At 36.0% G+C, this 25,280-nt stretch overlaps 1 protein-coding gene and 1 non-coding gene across 2 annotated transcripts; both read right to left on the bottom strand.

Moving 5' to 3' along the window:
* Positions 1-7,441: 7,441 nt before the first annotated feature.
* TRNAG-ACC (transfer RNA glycine (anticodon ACC)) lies at positions 7,442-7,514 on the bottom strand. The gene has a single exon. It is a non-coding gene; the product is annotated as a tRNA-Gly (tRNA).
* A 15,694-nt stretch (positions 7,515-23,208) lies between these two features.
* Positions 23,209-24,385, bottom strand: CABS1 (calcium binding protein, spermatid associated 1). Its single transcript, XM_010969381.2, has one exon. It carries the CDS (start codon positions 24,370-24,372, stop codon positions 23,209-23,211), a length of 1,164 nt encoding a protein of 387 aa, XP_010967683.1. The 5' UTR covers positions 24,373-24,385.
* Positions 24,386-25,280: the final 895 nt, after the last annotated feature.

Genomic DNA, 25,280 nt, shown 5'->3' with positions numbered 1-25,280 from the left:
TCTGACTTAAGCAGGATTCCACGTTGTTTCCCAAATCTACATAACCTTCATAAATTTACTAACATTCAATGTTTTAGTATGCTGTAGAGATTAATCAAGTGAATTTATAGTCAGGTCATTTTACTTCAAAGGCCAGTACCAGTATTTATTTGCTGGGTGATATCAGGCAAGCTGTTTTACTGCATTTGCCTCAATTTCTTCATTTGAAAAATGTGGACATGTATAATTTTGGTACCGTGGAGTTTTGTAATTCTTTTGTTAACTAATTCATTTATTCACCATTTGTTGAATACCTACTGGGTGTAAGACATAGTGCTAGTTGTTAAAGTTACAAAATAGTCACATGTTTGTTGTTAAAAATCTTTCAGAACTCATAGGTGGTATAGGAAAAAGAAGCCACATTTTGAGAGTTGATCTTAGTTTTAAATTCTTGCACTTCATTTCATTTGCTTTGACTCAGTTGCTTTAAAAATTCTAATGATATCATCAAGTGTAATAAACTGTATATATATATAACATATATATATATAAAACATATATATAACATATATATATAAAACATATATATAACATATATATATATTTTATATATATATATATATTTGCTAATCTTAGGCTCTGGTCAGTGACTGAACAATGACATGCCCCATCAGTGAAGATGGTTCTATTTTCTAAGTTAACATGGAGAGTTCAAGAAACCACTTTCTTCTTTGACAATAATTTAGCTTGTCAGAAGATGAGTGTCTCGTTTCCTGTTTTGATGCCAGTATATCAGCCAAGTGTTTCAAATACAGGTGTGATCTATGTCGTAATGGATCACTGGCACTGAAGGACATAGAATGAACACAGGAAAAGCAGAAGTACAACTTCTGAGGGGGTTGTGACCAACAAAGAATTAGAGCAACACAAGCCAAAGGAAGCACAGGTCTGTTAAGAAACAAACAGTCACTCAAGTTAAACTTTAATTAATTCCTGGCTTTAAAAGATCCTGAATGAATGAATAGTCTCTAGAACTGTACCTGAGTGAGCTAATGTCTCTGGTCACAGATAATTCAAGGTGATAGTAGAGTCACTATATTGTTGGTGCAGAGACTTATGTGGCAGATGGAAAATATTTTTTTTTTCATATAATTAGAATTTGCAGGATTAAACTCAGTCATGCAGCAGCATATTTGAAGTCTGCTGCCCTGCTGTGCAATTTCTTTGGATCTATGCATAGAGTATGAATGTGTTTCTTCTAGGTTATTTATAAGTAGATGATTTGGCTTCTGGGTTAATAACACTTTAAATATGTATCATGCTTTTGAATTTACAGATTGCTTTTATTTATTTTATTTTTAATGATTTATTTATTTATTGTTTGTGGGGTTTTTTGTTTTTGTTTTGGGGGGTAGGTAATTAGGTTTATTTATTTATTTATCTTAATGGAGGTACTGGGGATTGAACCCAGGGCCTTGTGTATGCCAAGCATGCACTCTACGACTGAGCTATACCCTCCCCTGCCACATTGCTTTTAAAATTTTGTGAGGAAATATTTGTTATGAGAGCTTAGTCAGTGAAGCTATTGGGCTTCAAGAGGAAACATAATTTATTGGACTGAAGGAGTCTAGTACTGTGATATGGGATTAATAACTGGGCTTGCAGATTGAAGAAAAGCTATAGTTCTGATTCGTTCCATATAGAAACTAGGAGATCTAGTAGGAGATCTAGACCTGAAAGTTCTGTAAACTTTCTAGAAGTTGGCTATAAATTTTTTTGAACTTCCAAGTAGCCAAGTTAAAAGAAAAATACAACCAGATAAAAAGACTTCATAATGTCCATAAAACAAAATCACAGTTAATGCTTAAGAAAAGTGCCTTTCCTACTATTTAGTACCATGAGAAAATTTCTCATTTATTGTCAAGGAGGAAATTTATTATTCTATTGTAAACTTGAAAGGACTCTTCATTGTATAACCTGAATATCTTCAGTATGTGACCATAAATATACAATTGCCCTTCAACCAGAATTTTGCTAGATTGGTAACTCCAATTGTGTAACCAAACAAATCAGTTCCCTTTCAAGATCTCTCTGAGGCAATAGTCCTGGCTTCCACTTAATATCCAAAATATGTTTTCTTTCTCACAATTTCATTTTATTAAAAAAATGTTGTTGTATGTAAGTTTTCTCTGTAAACTAGATCCAGTACTTAAATATTTAAATTATAAACGTAGCATTTGTTAATTTATATATCATATTTTTCTAATTTCTCCATTTAACATGCAAAATAACTCTATGATATTGTCAGGAAAAAAATTAACATCCTAGTTTTTTAAACAGAGAAAGACCTGAGGAGTGGAGTTACTGTTCAGACCATATTACTCTTTTTTGATAAGGTTTTTTCCTTAAAAAAATTATTCATAGTCCTTGATAAGAATTGCTATGTAAAAATAATGAAGTACTCTAAAAAATAGTCTATGTAAAACAATTTAGATTATATGTATCATCTCCTGAAAGTTAGTCTTAAATGATTGTGCCCCAGTATTTTGGGGGAAAATGACACATTGTTCTCTAAAATGGAAATTGAAAGAACCTCAGTTCTTGAATTGGCTTTGCTACCTGTGAATAGTATGGCCTTGGGAGAAAGTTCATTAATCTATCATGGTTTTATTTTCTTCTTTGTAAAATGAGAAATTATATTGTAAAGCTCCCTGCCCCATTGCAGGCAGATCTAGGTTTGAAGGGTCTAAAGCTTATATAATTTGGGGAGCTGACTATAAGGAAAAGTATACAAAGTTATAATTACAAAATACCTGCAGCCAATCCAAATTCATGTTATAGGGGACTATGAATACATGATGGTACCAGCCATCCAAAGTCTGCTGGTTATAATGGGAGATGTGCCCAAGGTTAAGTTGAAATAGTAAGAGAAGGCAGTGTTAACTGATAGTAGTTTAAATATCTTACTTTTGCAAATTAAAGAAAAAAAAAGCGCCTTTTCAAACACACTGTATTAGACCCTCAGAAGGATGAAGTTCTCAGCAAGGGCATTCTTCAGCTTCAGTTTCATTTGCATTGTCATTAATCTCCTGGACCTTTCAAATTCTCACGTTTGTTCTAAATTTTGATGTGCCAGATAGCCACCTGGAGGCTGGTGATACCGAAAAATTCAGGGATCAAGTGGCTGAGGTTCTGATTTTATTAGGTTTTGGTTGGGACCCAAGAAACTGCATTGTTAGTAAATAACCATGGGTAATTCTGACACTGGTGTTTTATAATGTATACTTTGAGCAGAACAGCACCTACAGAATCCAAACCAAGGGCTGGAAATAGACAAGAAAACCACCTCTTTCACTTCAACTGGAACCTGTTACTGAGAGCAACTGATGTTTTGGGAAAACGGCCAGGAAAGGCTATTAAAGGCTAGATGTGAATTTCAGCAGGCTTCTCCTTCCATGTATAAAGAAACTTTGATCTCCCACAGATAGAAAGGCAGAAATATTTGAAGACCAGACCATGGATTCAATCACCAGAATAACAGCATTCCAGACAAGGCTGGATTCTTAACCCAGGCAGGTCTGCAAGACCTAGTTTAGCGCTTTGACCTGTGAGGAATGGGACTCTGCAATATAGATTTATCTTTAGATGTCTTGGTGTATCAATTAGCTTTTTCTGTGTTACAAACCACTGCAAAACTTGGTGGCTTAACACAACAGTTTAATATTTCTTATGTCTATATGCCTGCTTGGAAGTTATCCTGGTCTGGCTAGGCTTGATTGATCTTGGCTGAGCTTGCTTATGTGAGTGTTCAGCTGGTGTGTTGGCTGGAGGCTGGCTTGTCCAAAATGGCCTTGGCTGGAACAGCTTCATACCCCTCCACATAGTCAGGGCCGCATTCATGTGATGTGAGGGGTTCATAAGAAAACCAGAAATGTGTAAATGTTTTTTTTTTCAAATCTCTACTTTTCTCAAGTTTGACTGATACAGTGTTGTCCCACTGGCAAAAATATGTTAGTGGTCAAGCCCAGAGACAGTGTAAGAGGATCCCCAAAAGGCTTGTATAAATGGAGGTATGAAAAATTGGGGCCATTAATTCAATAAATACTACATATGATGTCCCCAACTTTGTGCCTCAGTTTTTAATTTTAAAGAATCTAAAGTTGAGCTTAGTCTGCTGTAGTGTTTGACAACCTTGACACTTAATATTTTGGGCCAGATAATTCTTTGTTATGGGAGACTATATTGTGCATCCCTGGCTTCTACCCACTAGATGCCAGCAGCATCCTCCCAGCTGTAATGACCTAAAATGTTCCAGACATTGCTGGGAGAAAATTTCTGCAGTCGGGAAAAAATTACCCCTGGTAGAGAACCACTAGTCTAGATGAAGGAATAACTCCTGATTTCATCACCTAATTGACTTGTTCAAGTTTAGCTCTCTACAGGGTATTTTTGATTTTTGCCTACTCTAGGCTTTAAAGCTGTATAGAGATTGGATTGTAGGAGGTGAAACTAGAGGAAGAAAGATCTATTAAAAAGCTATTAAATTTATCCAGAGGGGTTAGGGTAGTGGCAATGGGAGTGCAGTGAAATGAACAGAATCAAGAGATTTTCAAGTGATCAACAGGTCTTTTTGATAGATTGGATATAGAGGGTGAAGAAGAGAGTGATGTCAAGGATGATGCCTATGAATTAGGTAAAATTACGGGAATAAGTTGGTACTTGAGCTAGAGGGGTTGGATTTGACTAAGGTATATGGAGATACTTGGAAACCCATTCCAGAACAACAGAGACATATAAGCCAAAAATATGAAGAAGAGGATGGGATATATGTAGTTAACATTGAACCTAGGCTGGCAGATATAACAGTAGTAAGAGTGAATAGCAAGAACAGGGCTCCTAGGGAAACCTGTATATATAGCAAGAGATGGAACTTCTGTTATAAAATTAATGAGTAGGAATTGTCAGAAATGTTTCAACTTCAGTTAAGAGGGGTTTGAGTCAACAGGTTGGTTACATGGATAATATCTGTAGTGGACAAAATGGAGAGGTGGACAGGGAAACCAGGGTAACAGAAGGACTGCCAGGCAGATCTGAGGGCCCTGTGAGTATGAGGGCCTTGAATTTGAGTGGTGTCTCTTTCTAAAGTTGGATGTTTTTTCTCAGCAGCACTAGGTACATTTTGTAATACATTCAGAGGAAGTAATTATTTCTATTAACCGAAGATTGAGATTTTACCAAATTGATGAGCTATTAGAAAAAAAATTAATTTTATGGTATTTGCAAGCTAGTGTTTAAAATATTGGCCATACCACCCTGAAAATGCCTGATCTCATCTAAATTGATGATTTTATATCTAAGGATATAAAAGTTGAAGGGGGACTCTGGGGAGATATTAAATATTCAAGGAATGGAGATCCTATTGAGTTTAAAGGGTTCCTGTAGTGAGAGTAACTAAGTGCAATATCTGGGAGTATGGGAAGTTTTGATCAAAGAGGTTTTGATCAGGTGTATCTTGATATAAGATTTTATAGGTGGGGTATATCTGTGTGATGACAGCAAGGTCCAGGTTACTTGTGTAGCTGATGGGAAATAAAGGTCATTCAAGATGATAAAATCAAGGAATAGATTAATCTGGGTTTTAATGGATTGTCAATGTGGATTGTGACATTTCCCTGAACTATGGTGGTGCTTGGGATAAACACTGTCAGTGCAAAGTTCTGTAGACAGGGTATTTTAGAGAACTGGAAGAGTAACAGTCTCTGTGCTGATTGGCCTTACTGCAGTAAGAACAGCAGCAAAAGTCTAAATGAATAACCAAAAAAAAAAAAAAAAAGTATTTCTCTCATGTCATGTGTTGGCAACTTTTGGGTAGCATGTTCTGCAGCTCTGTTGTAGGTGTCTTCTCAGTCCAGGATCCAGGTTGATGAAATAGTCTCTATTTAAAATGTACAGCTTTTAAGTATAGAGGGAAAAAAGGAAAGAGGAGGGAGAGAGAGAGAGAGAGAGAGAGAGATGGAATTCCTACTTTCAATTTGCTGATTGTGACTTGAGCCAAGCCTGACGATGAGCTATGGAGCTATAATCTACATAAAGGGAGGGATACCTGGCAAACCTTATGGCAACTATTGGAAATGTAAAATCCTCTTTTTCAAGGAGGTAGAAGTGAATGACTACACTACCATCTACAGTCGGGAAGCAGCAGACAAGAGAGTGACAAATCCACCTACTTCCCTGCGATTGAGAGGCGAAGAATCAATAGCTCCCATTTGAGAGGGTACATTTATTTCTTATTAAGAAGTGATCTTCATCTTTGAAAATCTAATTCCTTGTGCTTTCTGCAGGATGCAGTTGTATTAATTATCACCTTTTAAAAAGTTAAACAGTCAGTTTCTCATTTTCAACTGGATATAATTCCTCCTTCATCTTTCCTAATACAAAATTATGCTCTTGATTGCATTGCCTTTTCAAGCCATTAGTCTGTTTCTTTTTTAATATAAAACAAGTTTTGCTGCTTGGACACTTTTCAACCCTTAACTTTTTTTCTATAATTTGGACCGTGTTAAGATACTTATTTCCAAACATTTTGTTGTTCATGTGCTCTTTGTATTTCTCTTTTTTCCTTCTTTTTTCTTCCCTCTCTTTATAAAAGTGTTTGAACATTCTTTCTTAACCTTTTTTTCCTTTTGGCTTTTTTGAAAAATTTCTTAGTTCTCTCACCTCTGATTGCTCCTTTTCTATCTACTTTCCTGGCTTTTCTTTCTTCTGGTCTAGGTATGGGTTTCCCTCATGATTCTACCTTTATCTCCCCCCACCCCCCCACCCCTCCTGCTTTTCTTTCTCAAGTTCCACTCCATACCACTCCCCTTCATATTCCTCTCTCTTCCTCCTAACTCTTCTTCTCTTTTAAAAATTATACAAATAAATATACAGGAGAACTTGTGTTTTGAAAATGTGCTAATGATAAAGACAACATGGATTAGGCTAATATGGAGTTTGTGTGCTCCAGGTTGAAAGAAAATTTTTCTTGTAAAACTCCAGGATAAGCAAAACACAAAGCTGACTGGGCCATCCCAGTAAATTCTAAATTTGTTTCTCCATTCTAGTGCCCTAGGCACTTTTGGTGGGAGAAGTGAAGAGCGTGGTGACTACGCTAGCCAGTTCTGAGTGCCCACTCTTTATTTACCTAGTACATGTCCTTGATTGTTGATTCATCTCTGTGTGTCTCTGGTTCCCTTTCTCTAGAGTGTCAGTAATAATAGGAATTATTTTATAGGGTTATAGTGAGTATTAAACAGTTATACGTCAAGCACTTAAGACAGAATTTGGCACATGTAAGAAATCAAATTTTTTTATTATTTATAAGGTGTGTATATATATATATATATATATATATATATATGTTTTACAAATGCTGTATTTTTTAAGGGGTGGAGGTAATTAGGTTTGTTTGTTTATTTATTAATGGCAGTACTGGGGATTGAACCTAGGACCTCATGCATGGTAAGCATGCACTCTACCACTGAGCTATACCCTCCCCCGGCATATTTTTTATAATAATGTTCTGTGGTGAAACCTTCATTGATTTTCCCTTTTCTATGGAATTAAGCCAAACTCCTAATCCTGGTCCTTGATAATATGATTATCACTTCCTGTTGTGATATCCATTTTTGTAATTATGTCTTCTGTTCATGGCTGACTTCTAGTTCATGGGATTAGGAGCGACTTGACAGTGTGATGTATATTTTATCTATCTTTATATTTCCAGAATCGCAGTCCTGGGATGTTGTGTACACATAGTAAGTGTTTGGAGGGTGTGAGTGTGAATTCCACTCGCTCTCTTAACTCCATGCACTTGCTGTGTTTTTATCCAGCAGTGGGCCTCCTGCCTTTTTTCTGCCTGTTGAAATCATTCCTTTCTTTTTCATGTCTGCTAGGAAACTTTTCTTTTTAATCTTCTTACTGAAATTTCATACTACATTCTGGGGATCATTTTTTTATGGCCTTAATCATAGTTAGGGCCAAAGTTAGTTAGTTGAACTTTAATTCCTGTATCTTCAGGACTAGGTTTTGTCCCCTTAGCTATTGAATTCACTTTCAACCCTTTGATACCAAGATTTGGTGATTATCTGTTTCTTCCATAATAGTTTGTCCTTTATAGTTTTTCCATAAATGTTTGCTCTCCCTAAAGGGGAATAGATATCTCCTCCCCTGCTTGCTCATTATTGTTTGTGCCTTTGCATGTAATATTTGCTATAGATTCCTGATGCAGTTATTTGGAGTGAACTACCTTGTTTGTCTTTGCCACCTGAACCTTTGAGTGATTGTGTTACTTGTATTTGTATTCTTCTGTTTCCTGCCGTTGATCTAGGTAAATTTTTTACTGGATCAGTTGAATGATTTATCAACTAGAAATTGATCTAATATATTTTCAGATGAAATGATTCATGGAATTGTACAAAATTTCAGTTGAACAATCTCTGGAGAAAATACCTCTTTTAATGAAGGAATAGTGTTGGAGATATTTGGGAAAAGATTATATAAATCTGTAAAAATTTAACTTATTTATTCCTTCTATGCTTTTTGAAAATACGTCCTACTGACATTACGTCTTAGAGGGTAGGATTATATTTGCACTTCTTTGTAGCTTTTATCATTGTTAAAATTTCATGTACATACATATGTATGTATAAAATTACATTTTATATGAATTATACATATGTAGTTATTTGGTTATGAATAAGCTCACTGATATTTTACATTAAAAAGTAATTTCTGAGCTTTATAATAGTTTAACATGATGTTATACAGGGTGACTTCAAAATTTATTTTTTGCTTATGAAGTGTTTACATTTTTTTTTTCTGGACACATACTTTGTGTGTTATAGAAACATCTGAAAGAGGGAAGGTGCTGGTAATACTGGTGGCACTCTACAGAGAAGTAAAGAAGAGACCAATACACATGTGTTCAAAAAGATAAATCAAGTTATCTTTGAAAGGTTTTAAAGTAGGCAAAACTAAAGAAGCAATAAGAACCCACATCCCTATATTTTTATATCTTTTTCTATATTTTTGTTAAAACCAAAATGATGAGAGAAGGTGATCACAAATATATCAGTATTCCATTTTTCAGGATCTATAAAAACAAAACAAGACAAAATACCACAAGCCATTAATTAAAAGTACACAAGCTCTTCCTTCTGTTGTTTTAAAATAGCCTAATGGTGGGTCTGGCATTAAAACCTGGGACCATGGAGTTAAATAGATGCAAATTTGCAAACTGGCCTACTGTTTATACTTGTGATCTTTGGAAAGTCACAAAAATTCTCATAGCCTCATCTTTAAAAAGGAGACAACGATATCTATCTTTACAGGGATGCTATGAATATTAAATGAGGTTTAGTACAAGGAGTATTTAATGCAGTAACATCAGAATTATTCTGTGTTCTACAATTGGCATTTATCATTGTGATTTTTATAATATATATTTGGGGTAATTCCAATTTATATTCATAATTAGAAGTGCCAATATTCAGAAACAGGAGTAATATATGATACTTTCCTATTCTTTAAAATTCCTTCTTAAGAATCATTTTATATCATGATGCGTGTGTTTCAGTCAATGGTTATAGCAAGAGAGCTCTTCTGTGGGTTGTGATTTAGTTTATATTTCTATTCTTGAGGCTAATCATAATATTTACTAAAATATTTCATCTTTTTTGCCTTATTAGAGCTGATAGATCCTGAAAGAGTGAGGGGTGCAATCCCCCAATGTCAAATGTATATTTGTACAATTTAGTAAACTTTGAAGTATAAACTAACTTTTGTTTACTAAAGCCCTAATTAAAAGTGATTTTTTTTTCAGGAAAATAAAACACATTTCAGCATTGAGAGGAGAGGGTCAAAATACATACACATTTGGTGAATCTTTTGTTTCTTTCTTTTAGTAGGGATCTGCTAGCATTGGGTTTATAGATATAACCTATCTGCCCAAGGAGACCAAATTTAATTTTTTAATTAAAAGAGAATAAGAGCTTTTAATCCATATGGCAGATTTATTTATTTATTTATTTTTTATAATTCCTTTTTTTTAATTGAGTTATAGTCATTTTACAGTGTTGTGGCAAATTCCAGTGTAGAGCACAATTTTTCAGTTATACATGAACATACATATATTCATTGTCACTTTTTTTTTTTCACCATGGGCTACCACAAGATCTTGTATATATTTCCCTGTTCTATACAGTATAGTCTTGTTTATCTATTCTATATGTGCCTGTCAGTATCTATAAATTTTGACATCCCAGTCTATCCTTCCCACCCCCCACCCCCTTGGCAGCCACAAGTTTGTATTCTATGTCTGTGAGTCTGTTTCTGTTTAGTATTTATGTTCTTTTTTTTTTAAATTCCACATATGAGTGATCTCACATGGTATTTTTCTTTCTCTTTCTTGCTTGCTTCACTTAGAATGACATTCTCCAGGGACATCCATGTTGCTGCAAATGGCGTTATGTTGTCATTTTTTATGGCCGAATAGTATTCCATTGTATAAATATACCACCTCTTCTTTATCCAGTCATCTGTTGATGGACATTTAGGCTGTTTCCATGTCTTGGCTATTGTAAATAGTGCTGCTATGAACATTGGGGTGCAGGTGTCTTTTTGAAGTAGGGTTCCTTCTGGATATATTCCCAGGAGCATATGGCAGATTTAGAAGCTATCTGTTTATCTTTCTTTTTGATGTGGCAAAAAAATACCTGGTCTTAGACACATCTTAAAGTCATTCATTTGGTTAGAAAATACTTTGGAAAGTGTTGTTTATCTTGGTTTTGCCTTTGTCTTCTTGTGCTTTGATGCATTTGTAAGCGTAGAAGTTGTAGAATTTATGGAAGTGGTTGTTGCTGATTGGCAGCTGTGGTGAATGCCGCTGGGCATTGGTGGTGGCCTCAGGTTGGAGGGTGCTGGGAGCCATGGTGCTGGATGCAATGCTTGTAGTTTCACTGGTGGAGGCAGCAGAAGCAATGGCAGCAGCAGTGGTAGTTACAGATGGAGGAGCACTGGAATTGGCTGGTGGTGCTTGAGAATTGGGGTTTACAACATTCTCAGGTGGTGAAGTAGGTCTGTGTGGTGATGGACCATGTGGGCGGTGGGGAAAAAGGGGATGGCAGGGATAATGGCCTATGGGGGATTCTTGACGACATGGTAACCATGTGGATCTGCAGAAGCTTATCCAAATTTTGCAGAACGCTGTCTTGACTCATAAAGACGTGTTTGCTTAAATGGTTTAAAATGCTCTTCAGAACCTTCACTAGACTTAAGAGAATACAAAAAAAATTTTTTTATGCAGATTAGATGCATAAATTAGCTTGAAATCAGGTTTCAATATGTATCTATGTTGTCACTTAAATTTGTGTAAATATTCTAACTTCATTCCATAAGTAATTTGATTGGTGTGCCTACCAAGTAGACAGAATTATGATCTTTGGTGTATCAAGTAAACTATATTTCTGCTATTCTCAAGGCCTAATAGTTTTACTACAAAATTTTCCCAAAATGTGTTCCATAGTAGGCATTGCATTGAAAAGATTTTGGTAGTCAAACGACTATGGAAAATATTTTGGTAAAGTAAAGGACATTTCTTTACTAGAAAGCTTATTGGAATTGTTAATGTAATATGCCAATGAATATTTAGCCTATCCAAGGGATATGTAGTATTTTCCGAACTTGCTTCACCATGGAAATATTGTGTGTGTGAATGTGTATGTGTGTGTGTGTGTGTGTGTGTGTGTGTGTGTGTGTGTAGCATATCTTCATTCTAGTGTTTTAGTGTTTCATGGAGAACCTTTTGGGACATGCTACAATTTCTATCTTGGAAAATAGCATAATGCATTTTACTGCTCTGAATAAAGAGAATAAAAGGAGATTATAGGAGCTTTGCATTGCTCTTTTCCTAGACCTCTAACACCAGACTGATAGAGCGTTCCATGAATCCGTGTAGCTGAGAATTGCACAGAATCACACACACTAAGAACTAGAAGTGTCTTAGCTCAGCCAGTGTACATCTACTCAGTGATAGCCTCATTGCAGCAAAGTCATGGGCAATTTTAATTCGCTTTAGGTACATGGACTTTTAATATAGTGTTCCCTTAGGATTTCAATTTAGGCCCTTGTCTCTTCCTTTGTCTTCACTGGCAGAAATTAATCCTTGGGATTCTAAATATGACACACCTCCTGCCTCTTCATGAAACATTAGTTCTGAATAAATTCTGAGAAATAGTCAAATACCTGACTTTTAGGTGAAATAAATTGCCAAAACTGTGATAAATTTTCAAGGTAGGTTTGAAATTTTTTTTTGTAAGTATCAGCACAATTTGGATCACTAAACCTGGACAATGTCTATTCCATAGCATTAGAAGCAGGATAACTTTTTGTTTGTTTGTTTTTAAGGATTCATTTAGAACACTTGTCTTGGAATGGGGGAAAAAAAGAGAGCAGGGGGATGTAACAGGATGATGTGACAGATATTTTCAGATAACACAGCCTATTGTGCAGCCCATCCCTATTCTGACATGGAGTCGGGGTTATGAGAATTAGAAATGTCAGAGGGTGGAAACAGGGATCTGTCATTCTGAAAAGTCTTTCCATATGATTCTGAATTTTCTTTCCTTTTCGGTTCAAAACCATTGATTTTTGAGAAAAGGAACTAGCTTTTACTTTTTTGTAGGATTATAAGAAGGTTCCATATTAAAAAGACATCAATATTTATGAGGAGGGAAAATTTACATTGAATAAACAAATGCAGATAGTTTTTGGTACTGAAGGCTGGACGAACTTTACTTTTCAGCTAAGCTGTCCTACTCCCATTGTAGGTGAATGCATACCTAAAGTCAAGCAACTGGAGGCTGGTTTTGGTGCTCAGACCTACTCCCATTGCGTCCCTAGCCTTTGGTAATTAGGTGACTCTGGCTCTCTTAACATTTTCTTAGGTTGGGAATCAAAGAAAATATATGTACCTTACCAACTCCTCAGTCATAACTGACTTTGATTATGAATGAAAATGTAACATGATAACCAGAAATATAAATAAAACTTAATTTCTCTGTGGAGTTTTCGCTTTCGTGCATCAGTTGACTAAAATGAGACGGAGATTAAAATATATTTAAAAATTAGACCCAGAACATATATGACATTTTTAGGATACTGATTATAAATTACTTATGAGGGTAAAACGTGGCTGGGTTAGAGTCAATAGAATAGGATACAATTTTAGAATTTTGGGTGTAATCATTAAACGAGAGGGACCTGCTAACAATTCAGAGTACACAGTTCATGGGCTAAGGATGATCAGATTTTCTGGAGGTCTTTAAGCAGAAGACTTCCTCTCCTTCCACAGTCTCATGGGTGTGTTGCCAACCAGTCTCCAGTCTCCAGGTAGTGCTAGTTTTGGCTTCGTTTATCAAAATAACTGTCATTCACTCAGGTGCCAAACCTGGGGACTATTATGTAACCATGTCTTTGTGGATTTGGTGCAGGGAAAAACCAGCCTGTCTTTTGTGGGAGAGAAAAATGTGTGATCCAAAGAACTCTGGAATAGGGTTTCTCACTGGATGGAAAATCCTCTCTGCTGCATTTTAGCATGGGACAAGATTGGAAGAGCCAGTTCCCATAGTTAGCAGTGCCCATAAGATATTTATTGCTTCTGAAATGATACTGGATTTTGTTTGCAGCACAAAGCCTTAGACAAGGTCCCCTTCACCTTTTAGATAATGTAATTTAGGTGCAACGTTATGTAAACAGACCTAAAAATGTGAGGATACCAAGCATGTGCTCTTAATAGAAGATTATTTATCATGTCTAAAATTTCTTAATTTACTTGACTGATATGAAATCTTTGATAAGGTTGCAGATTTATTTTATGGTGTCCCTTAAAATCGGTTCTCTTTTTCACACATCTTTCTTTCTTTTTGAGGAAACTACAAAGACTAAATGTTATCCAGGAATGATACTACAGAAGTAGAATCACAGTACACAATTTAAAATCATGACACTACAGTGTGCTACATACACATGTTGGGAATTCTAAAGACTACCAATATGTAGAAAAAAAAAAAGAAAAATATTGATTGTATCCCAAGGTCAACACAAGATCACAGAGAAAGTTCAGTTAAAGTCTCAGGCAAAAATAAAATTAAAATAAGGTCTGTTTACTATAAATCTATGTTGACGTAAAACAGTGAACTGAATGTACACTCTATGACTGAGAACCAAGTGAGAAAATAAATATATGTGAAGGTATTTGATATTTACTGAGAAGCAAGCAATGAAAGTTAAGATGACAGCAATCAAAATCAGAGCCTTTGTCTTGTCTTAGGGTCTTCTAGAAATAGACAGCAAAGATGCTTCATTGGTTGGGGGGGGAAATCAAAGAAATACCAATTTGTTTTTGCTAAATTTTAACCAAAGGAAAAACATTTATGCATGCTATGGCACATCCATGGCATATATTGTACCTATGGTGTAATAAGAACTTATGAAATTTATATAAGAAAAATATTGAGTACATCAGATAGATGCAAAGGTTAAGAATAATGAATTCCAATAACAAAATGAACAGTAGATAAAAATGTAGACCAAAAATGTAGACAAAAGACCTTGTTTCATTGTCAAGAAAACATATAGAACTTTCTTTTGACCTACTGTTTTACAATTACTAAGGAGTTATTTAAGAAAGTAAAACAAAAACATAGTCAAGATTGTGGTGAGGTTGATATCCTTGCATGCAGCCAGTGGTTCTATTCATCAAGATAATTTTTTTATTGAAAAGCAGGACTGCAATATGCAAAAGAAACATGAAAATGTTTATACTTTTAAAGAATCTCAGTCTTGAGGATTATTCTTGATAAATTAACTAATAGAAAAAAATTTTAAATGTTCACTCTAGTGTTAGTTATAATTAAAAAATAATGGATACTGATAATCATGAAGACTTTGTAAAAACTCGAAAAATGCTTATGTTTTAATGATAAGTGAAAAATTTAAATACCATACTGTATGTAAATTATCCAAGTGGATAAGGACAGGAAAATATAAGCAAAAATTAAAATATGTGGTATAATGGTTTAATTCATATGCAGACTTTTTGTTATTAAAAAATTATGATGTTTTGTCCATTTTATAATTTAAACACACAAAAGAAATTGAGAAATTGCCATTAAAATGCTCTTCTGGCTTTGATTTTGACCTTGCATACTAAGACACTAGACAGAAAATTTTAAGTTAACTTACAACTTAAAAATGTGTATAGTAAAAAATATGAAATATTTATATAATCTTATCATCAGTATCATTATTATTATCTGCAAGAAACTTTTAGAGATTTGACATTTCTGTTTTGATATCATCATTATTGCTATATTCTCTCGGCCAAAAGAAAAGCAAACAAATGAGAACCTAAATCTCTTCAATTGCAGTTCTTTGAGGGCTGTTATAAAATTACCCCTTTTCATAATTTTGCATTCATATGTCATACTTCAGTAATGAATCAGTTTTTTGGGGGGTTTACCATTCACTTACTTAATTCCTCTCCCAAAGAAAAATCGCTAAGTAGAGGAATTAATGGCTAATTACTTATGATTACAAAATCTCAGCTTCAAATGTGACTGCTTTTCTAATCTTTAAGTTACAACATTAAAAACATGATAGCCACAATGTAACTGATGGAGAATTATTATCTTTTAACAATGGTTTTATTCATTAGGGCATCTCCTTGTGATTTTAGGGGAAAGACCACTGGATCAATATTCCTAAGAGTTGAGCTTCATTTGTCAAACCGTGGTCACATTACTTAACCTATCTGAGGCTCATTTTTCTAATTCTAAAGTAAAGTCATTAATTTATTTGATGAAATTGTCACATTCTAATACTGTAAGAAAACCAAAAAAGTGTATCTCCATCATGTAAACAGTCACAATCTCAAGTAAAAGATAAGACACATTTAGATGTTTATATGTCCTTTCCTTTGTAATAAAAGAGATAACAGAACAGAAACATTCAATTAATTAAAAAAAAATCAAGCCCAATGATTTCTCTTGTAATTTAGTAAAATATATAGATGTTTCTGCCACTGAAAACATTTTCACTTTTATGGGTGCAAAACTACAATACTGAGTCATGTCTAAAAAGGGCAACTTTCAAATTATTTGGGATTGCAGAGGACAAGCTATTTATATTATTATCAGGCTTACTGAAATTAACATTTTACTAATTAAAGTGAATAGAACTTACAGTTTGATGAATTTGTTAAAGCATTTCCTTTTCTTTCTCTATATTTCCTATCAAATTCATTATATTAGAACTCTTTGAAAAAAAAGAGTTTGAGATCTCATAATAATTACACTAATTAGAAACTGTATATAATCAAAGTCTAGAAAAAACAGGTTTAAGTTTTTGAAATTCAAAAAATGTTACAGTAATAAAGGATCCTCTCTGGTTGTCAGGAATGTCAGCTTTGCCTTAGCTTCTGAAGTCTGGAAGCTCAGAGAAAGAGTACAAGTGATTCATGACTTATAAAGGATTTTCTCTCCTTTATCCTTTCTATTTTGTTCTTATTGCTAAGCAAAGTAGTATTATTATTTTAGCAATTGCTTCTGGGCTAATCCAAACTATTTCCCGAAGCAGAAAAGGAGTGTTATGATCTTCAAAAGTTGACATTTGTCCTTTTCAGTTTTCCTGAGAAAACATCATGGCTAATTATGCATCAGAAAAAGTGAAGGCTTGTTCTTTATAATTTTAAAATAGTATTTTGAGTCAACTTCTTTCCTTTATTTTTGGATGTTTTCTTAAATAACTTGACATTTTACTAACAAAGCAATAATTATTGAAACTTGACAAACCCTAGGTCTAATGAATGTTCTCGTAATTAATTCTGTTATTTACAATATTTGCCCTACTACTGTGTGCTATTGTGGATTCTGAACTAGTAAGAAGTATTAGATGATGGTGGCTTCTTTTGTATTCATTATTAACTTTTTAAGATAAAGTACTTCATTCCTGAAAGTTAATTTTCAGAGCTTATAAAATTATCTCAACTTAAGTATTAGTAGCTGGAGGGCAGCTGCAAACATTGCATTCTTTTCTTGCCTTTTCTGGACATAAAGATAAGACAAGGATTAATAGTGAACTATTTGACAACACTTAATATGCTCTTTACCACTAGGCTAATAATAATTCTTTAAATTGTAACAGAAGATGTGTTGATGCACCACAGAAATTTCTTTACTCAGAAGAAAAGTGCCAGTTATTGAGAAATATAAAATGTGAGTATTGTAGTCTTTTGACATTTGCTTTGATGTCACTAGGTCTTACTTTTCATGAAAATGTCATTCATCACCAGAAAGATGGAAAATCATGTACTTACACGTTGGAAGTTTATTGGTGGGTAATCAAACTTGTGATGCTTTTCTTTCAAATTAGCTGTTAACAATGGTATAACTTCTTGGCATTCATTCACCCAGTGATGAATTGAAGATCAGATGAGGATTTCCAGCCTTTTTATCCTAAAGCTGAATCTGAGTGCACTGGACACAGTGTCTCCTTGGTTATTTTTTTTTCCAATTTGTTCTTATCTTAACATTTTTTTAAGGATAACTTATTGCAATAAGGGTAACCTAAAATCTAAATCAAGATGCAGTTCTAGATCTGTGTGCGTCTACATAGAAAGTAATTTTGTACATGAAGAGACTGAAACTTGAGAAAATAACTAGCTCATAGTCTCATGACTCAGTATTTTAACCCAGGTTTATCTCCAAGCTTTCTCTTTCCCCTGTGCCAAGATATTTTTAAACATGTTTAACGTCTGTTAGGAAAAATTTTGACTAATTCTTACAATGAGTAAGCTGTAGACAGAGTCTTAGGCATTTTTGTATCTGTATCAACTAGTCGATTTCCTGGAGTAAATTTAGGTGATTAATAATGCTTTTGACCAAGTTCATATATATAAACTTCCTTTCCTTTTCTGACTTTGTTGTAAGTTATGTCTAATCCAAGATTCTATACAGTGAGAGAAAATGGGAGGATTCCAGCTCACAAGATGCTTGTTCTCATCAAAGAGGATCAGCTAACGTGGCTGGGAATAGCTACTGACTGGGGCTGATACTAGAGATTTCAGATTTCTACATAGAATTTTCATGCCAAACAGTCTACGTAGCCAAGCTTGTGCTTATTTTATCATCATTCTGTTGATAGTGTGCATGGAATACATTAGTAAATATTGGACTATGTTGATAAATATTCTTGTTGATCCCGCTACACCTTATCACTCTGCCTTTGCTTCTTCTATCGTCCCAATCTAACTTTTACTTTTTCTTAAAAATAATCTTTTTAAAGCACAGTTAACATGTTAATCCCTTGTTTAAAAATTTGATGCCCCTTATTTTCACATCACCATTTCTCGAAGGGCTGCTTTTTCATTTGTTTGTTTTTATTTAAAGTGGGAGCGTTCCTGTGTAGACCGTGTGTGTCTAATAGTTTTGTTGTAGGATTATTCTTAGTATGGATGGTTGCCATGTGTTTCTTCCATGGGTGTTGGCTGCTATCCCTTTGATTGGGGGTGTGGTTGGTGTTGTGGTGTTCAGAGTCTGCCCTGATTGTTGTTGTTGAGCAGGGCCTCCTTTTTTGTTCTGTGGTTGTCACAGTCTTGACAGGGCTGGGTCTGCTCCCCTGTTGCTGGAATAGAGGCTTCTAGACCCGTTTCTGAGCTGTGGTGTGTGTGTGGTAGGCAGGGTTGAGCACTTCAGCTGGGAAGAAGAGTTGGCAGGAGATGTCCACTGGGAGGTGCCCTCTGTGGTGTTGTCACTTGTCACGTGGGCTTACAGAGTACTCTTTGTTGATGCTGCCTTTGTCCCTGCTTTAGCTGCTGAAATGTCAGCCACCGCTCTGGTGTCCCCCAGGTTCTGGGCCCCCAGAACCAGCAGCACAGATCTGCCAAGGTCAGGTGCTAGGACCCGCCCTAGTGAATGTGCTATCACACACCTGAATCCGTGGTGTGCCCCAGGGTCTGCACAGACCCCAGCCCTGCCTCTGTGTACAGGACACATATGCTGGCCTATTGAAATACCCTTACTCGGCCCTACTGTGTGCCAGAGCTCTGCTCACTGCCTGTTCGTCCCAGAGGCACAGGTTCACAAAGGCACTTGTGTAGCAAATCTATCCTCTCTGCCTGGAGCTGTAAACAAATCTCAGTCCCACCTGTGAAGTTGCAGGGCCCCTGGGTATGGATTCACCCTTCAGCCCTGACTCTGCTCAGGGGCAATGGCTATGACCAAGCCCCACCTCTCTATTCGTGAGAACACACCAACAATGGAGCTAAGCGGGGAAAGCGGCTATGGCCTGGCTGCATTGTGCCTGTCCCTAACATGCACACCAGCAGTGGTGCTTTTTTATAGGGGTCCCTGTCTGTTCCATTCCACACATACCCCAGTCAGAGCTCACACAGCCTTCCAGTCCCCTGAGGCTACCTCTGTGCAGGAGGCCCCAGCCCTCTCCCTGGGCTCATCCCCCACCCCTAGTAGCCAGTCCCTGCTTGTCCCTGCTGGCTTGCATCTAGGGCTGGGGATCACAGAGACCCTCCATGCCAGTTTCTCTTAGTTCTACTGCCAAGTGGCTGCCACTTACTCCTCTGAGCCTCGGAAGCTCTGCTTCTGTCCCTGCTGACCTCTTGGCTAGAGAGGGTGCCTTTCTTCCTTTGCTGTTCCCTCCCTGCAGGACCAGTGGAGTAGGTGTTCTGTGCAATTCAGTGGGTTTGTAGATGTAATTCTTGGTGTATTTGTGGGAGAGGGTGAGCTGTGTGTCTCTCTACTCCGCCATCTTGGCACCTCTCCCACATCACCACTTCTCAAACCATGTTACACAGAGCATTAGTTCCTAGAGATATTTACTGGAGCTCTGTGAAAATATAGCTCCATGAACACTTAATGTACATATTCTCATTTAAAGACTCCAGAAAATTCACCCCAACATCATCAGTCAGTGCATTTTATTGTGAAAATCTTTTTAGCTCTGAGAAAAAATCGTATTAATTCTGGTAAAATTAGCTCAGGAAATATGAGCTGTTAGTTATGTGAAATTCTAACCGTAAGTTGCTATACACATAGTGTGATGTTTAATTTTATGTGTTAACTTGACTAGGTTATGGTGCCTAGTTGTTTGGTCAAGCACTAGTCTAGATGTTGCTGTGAAGGCACTTAATAGATCTGATTAACATTTACAATCAGCTGGCTTTAGGTAAAGCAGATTACCTTTCATAATGTGAATGAGCCTCATCTAATTAACTGAAGGCCTTAAGAGCAAAGACTGAAGTTTCTTAAAAGGAGAAATTCTGCCTTGAGACTGAAACATAGAAACTCTGCCTGAGTTTCTAGCCTGCTGACTTGTCCTGTGGATTTTGGACTCAAAACTGCAATATCAACTATTAATTGAATTTCCAGCCTACCAGTCTGTGCCATGGATTCCGAACTTGCCAGTCTCCACAATTACGTATGCCAATTTCTTCAAATAAATCTCTCCATATCCCTATCTATCTATCTATCTATCTATCTATCTGTCTGTCTGTCTGTCTGTCTGTCTGTCTATCTATCTAATCATCTATATCATGATTGGTTCTGTTTCTCTGGAGAACCCTAACTGACTTACACAGTCTCACACAGTTTGGTTATCTTTCCTTTTGTAAGGGCTGTAATATCACTTACAATTTAGTATATCTGTTACCATTCTCTCTCAGATCCACGGTGCTCCAGCCTTTCTTCAGTATTATTGAGCACACCAAGTTCTTTTATGCTTCTGTCTTTGCCCTTGTCCCTCCCTCAGCTTGAAACCAGTGATATCCTTTTTGTCCTGGTAAACTCACATTCGTCTCTAAGTATCCACTTTATAGCCATCCTTCCTCTGAGAGCACCTATAGCTTAATAAATGAAATCATCATTCACTGTTTCATTTAATTCATTCATGTAGCAGATGTTTGTTGAGCATCTGCTGTGTTCAAAGCTCTCATAATTGAGCAGTGGACAAGGGGGATATGATCGCTTCCCTTAGGATGGGGTGATGAGCACTGTTTACTCAGGATGCCCTAGTTTATGCCTGTTGTTTGGAGTCATTATTAATAGTGTACTCTTTCAGTCTCAAAAGTGTTCTGGTTTTGATGATAAATTATGTGACCTTCTTAATTATCAAGCATTAATCTAGTAGGGAAGACAAACATTAAACAAGAAGGTGTTACGGGTTGAAATGTGTCTTTCCTCCTACTCCCAAATAAGTTGGAGTCCTAACTCATAGAACCTGTGAATGTGACCTTATTCAGATATGAGATCTTTGCAGATGTAACCAAGTTAAGATGAGGTCATGCTGAGTTAAGGGGTTAATCCAATGACTGGTGTCCCTATAAGGAGGAGAAATTTGGGCACAGAGACACACAAAGAGAACATCATGTGATGAAGGAGGCCAAGATGGCAGTGATAATGTCTACAAGCCAATGAATGTCAACGACTGCCAGCAACCACCAGAAGCTAGGAAGAAGCAAGGAAAGATTCTCTCTCCTAAGCAAAGTCCCTGGAAGGAACTATAGTTACAGTTTATAAAATAATGATGCTTTTCAGCTTGCTGCCTATTTCAGTCCTAAGGTTGATTTGAAGATAAAATGATTAAAACCTTTAATAGCTTTCAAATATGTTCTGAATAAAATCCAGAATGTTCAACCAAACACTACATGATTTGCCTCCTGTCTACTTTTCCAGTTTCAATTTATGTCATATTCCAACTGATTACATGTTCCAACCACATGATCTGTTCATTTGCTTGAAAAACTTGAGGCCATTTCTAGCCTCAGGACTTTGGGCATGTTGTGTCTCCAACTCTCCACATTTTTCAGTCTTTAGCTTAAATCTCATTTTCTCAGGCACTACTTCCCTGGACTTAAATTTGTGTGAAGTCTTGCAGCTATAATCTCTTATTATTTTTGTCTGTGTACCCAACACAATCTATGGTTAGACATATATTTGTTTAATATTATTCTAGTTTATAGCCTATCTAATGGTGTTAAGCCCTATTTCTCCCTATCTGCCTCCCACGTATGTACCATTTACTATTCAACCAACGTCTTGGCTTTGTTTTTCTTTTTTCTAATATAATAAAATTATAAGTATTTATAGAATAATTCTATTTTTGGTGTCTAGAGCTAAGTTATTCTTTAAACAAACAATAGGTTTTCATTTTACTTATATCTCTCCTAATTTGAGAATTCTGTGCTAGAATATGAATCACATTTACACACAGTAAATTGATTGCTGTCAGAAAGATTTATTGAAGAAAAATCAGCAAAGTGAAAACAGACCCATTTTAAAAGTCTGTCCAAAAAGAATGAAGACATATGTCCTTGAATTACTAACCAAAAGCATAAGAAGAGTGCAGTATCTGCTTAAGACCTGAAAAAAATTGACAAAATTCAGGAAGGAAATTTTAAAGAAATAAAATTAAATTAATTCATATGTTTATATACAATATTGTTTTTGACAGATGCATACATTTGTAAAATATCATTTTGCCTTAGTTTGCATTCAACATGAGCCAGGAAACCTGTAATAGTTCTTGTATTTCTTATATATGGATACTAAACAATTACTAATGAGCTCTAATTTTTCTGAGTGAGGACTGTAAATTTATTTTTTAATAGAAGAGAATCATTGGTTGCATACTAATAAAATATCTGTTTATAATAAGCATTTAAGGTCTTTTAATATTAAAACAATTATTTTTGAGATATATTGTTAATTTGATTCTCTTCATCTCTTTAATTCACAATGAAATATGCTTTTAAGGATTAACTAAAATGACATATAGATTAAATACAGCAGGGGTGAGCCTTATTTATTTTCTCTCTCTTAATATCCCTGAAGGCTGCTGTTAAAGATTTTATATTAAAACAAGTAATTATTGGATAACCCAATTAAACTTTGTGATAGTAGGCAAACTCTTGTATTGCTGAGTTTTTGAACTTTCCATAAATACATTCTCCTGCATTACCACTATTCTTAAAACATCTGTGTTTTCTAAATTTCATACTTGCCTTGAATGCTCATATTCTTTCATTTATTAAGATTTTTGCTTGGTAGACAAACTTCTTAGATGTTAAAACTAGCTGTTTAGACTATTGCACAGTTCTGTGTGGCATTTCTTTTGTTGCTTTCAAATCAGGAACTCATCTGGTTCTTCTTTCAATAGTTTAAAGACACCCATTTCATTTGTGAAAGTGTCTTCCTCATGGGTTAGGGTATCTGGATCAGGGGTAGTTCCTGACAATGCTTCTGTGTCCTTAGTTACAGATTCCATTCTATTATTTTCAGACGAATCTTCCTTTGTCATGGTACATGAATCTTCCATGAAGTTCATAGCTACTGATGCAGGGACAACAAAGCCATATCTGGATTCAACAGCAGTAAGCAAAATGGACTGGTTCTCTGCTTCAGTTGCCGTATCTCTCTCCATCCAAACATTGCCTCCATCTGTAGACTCCTCATCGGTTAGCAGAATGTCTTCTGCATTATCTTTGTCTCTTTCAACAGTGGTAGTGAGTTCGAACACAGTGATAAACTTTTCCTCATCTGAGTCACTTAGTTTAGGCACAGCACTGGGGTCATCCTCTGGAAGAATTAAGTCAATTTCAGTTCTCTTCTCTTCTGTAAGGGCGATTATATCTGGAATGGTGGCGAATTGTTTTTCAGCCGCGGGAGAGATTTCACCCTCAGGGATATAGGAGTCAGTGACCGGGACAGTCTCATCAGCAGTGTCATTGGACTTAATTGAGGAACTACAGTTGTTAATATCAGGTTCACCCATTTTAGCTGGAAGGACAGAGGTCTCATCAGTGCTGGCTGTGCTTCCCTTTAGTGTGCCAGAGGCTCTGGAAGTTAGTGACACATCTTCATCCCCTAGGTCAATGGTATCCAAGAGAATATCATCTTTTGCTGTGTTAGTGGAAAAATCTATTAAAGAAACAGCAGTTGGTGGTGGGATATTGCCAATTTTCACCGGCATGGAGTTCTCAGTAATAGATCCATTAGCCATGGGATTTTTAGTGTCTGTCAGAGTGGCAAATTCTTTCTCCAGATGGGATTCAACATCATCTTCTGATTTTAATCTTTCCTTTGGAGGCTTGTCGTCTGTAGTTGTTGAAAAATCACTTTCTAGCATATAGTCATTTACTGAAGTAATGTGGTCTCCTTCTGAACTAATAGTTGTTTCTGATTTAGGAATAGTGTTGTCGGCCCCAAAGAAAATGGTTGCTTCAGTTGTCCTGATGCTTTCGGTTGGAGGATGAGAGTAAATTTTCGGCAAGCCATCTTCAGCCATGGGACAAAGTGGCACCATGCACACTCAGAGGTCTTTCCCTGGGCCCAGTGGTATCCCTAGGCAGGAGAGTGGTGGTGTTCATTATAGTGACTGAAGCATGGGTCATCATGGTGATTGTTGCATCAACCACAGGGCTGACAGCACTGGCTCTCCCTGAGGTTGTTTCTGTGCTCTGCCCCAGTTACGAGTATTGATATTAGATGAAAAGACTATACAGTCCTCTCTGATTATGAAATCAACATTCACAGATGAATATTTCAATTGCAAGGAATTTGCGATTTACCATGTGTCTTTTAATAAGGGATGTGCCTTCCAAAATGTAGCTAGTGTCACTTGAAACAGACATAGCAGAGTCTGTCAGGTACTTTGTGGGTTTAGTGTCAACACGAGAAACTGCAGGAGCCACAGATTATCAGCATCAGCTTCAGGTTGCCTGCGTCTCAAGTAAGTAACAGAGTTTTTTCGAGATGAAGCGTCCTCTCTTGAGATTCATGCTACTTAAATGTCTAAAACAAATTAATGGCATTTTGACAGTGAATGTAGCTGCAGAAAGTAATTAGGTAGCAGAGACTTCAGTTCTGTTCTTCAGAGAGGGAATTCTCACTTTTTCAGTAGGGACAATAAAAAGTAAGTTACTGGCTTGTTAGAGTCTTGGCAGTTTTCTCCTTCATGATAATTCTTACTTTTTCTTGAATTAACTTGAGTAACAGTGAGATTGTCAGGTTTTGTAGGTTTAATTTTTTTTTTAGGAATGTTTTTCTGTAGAGACCTGTTATTTTAACACCCCCAAAATTTTTGGCAGGGGGTTGACATTATATATCAGAATTAACCCAGAGGCAAAACCAGCTTGTGGAATAATTGTATTAGACTTAAGAATTAATGCTCAGTTTTAGACGGATTATTTTCTA

The sequence above is a fragment of the Camelus bactrianus genome, chromosome 2, assembly GCF_048773025.1.
Source record: "Camelus bactrianus isolate YW-2024 breed Bactrian camel chromosome 2, ASM4877302v1, whole genome shotgun sequence".
NCBI classification, from domain to species: Eukaryota; Metazoa; Chordata; class Mammalia; order Artiodactyla; family Camelidae; genus Camelus; species Camelus bactrianus.
This window is presented reverse-complemented; position numbering and strand designations above follow the sequence as displayed.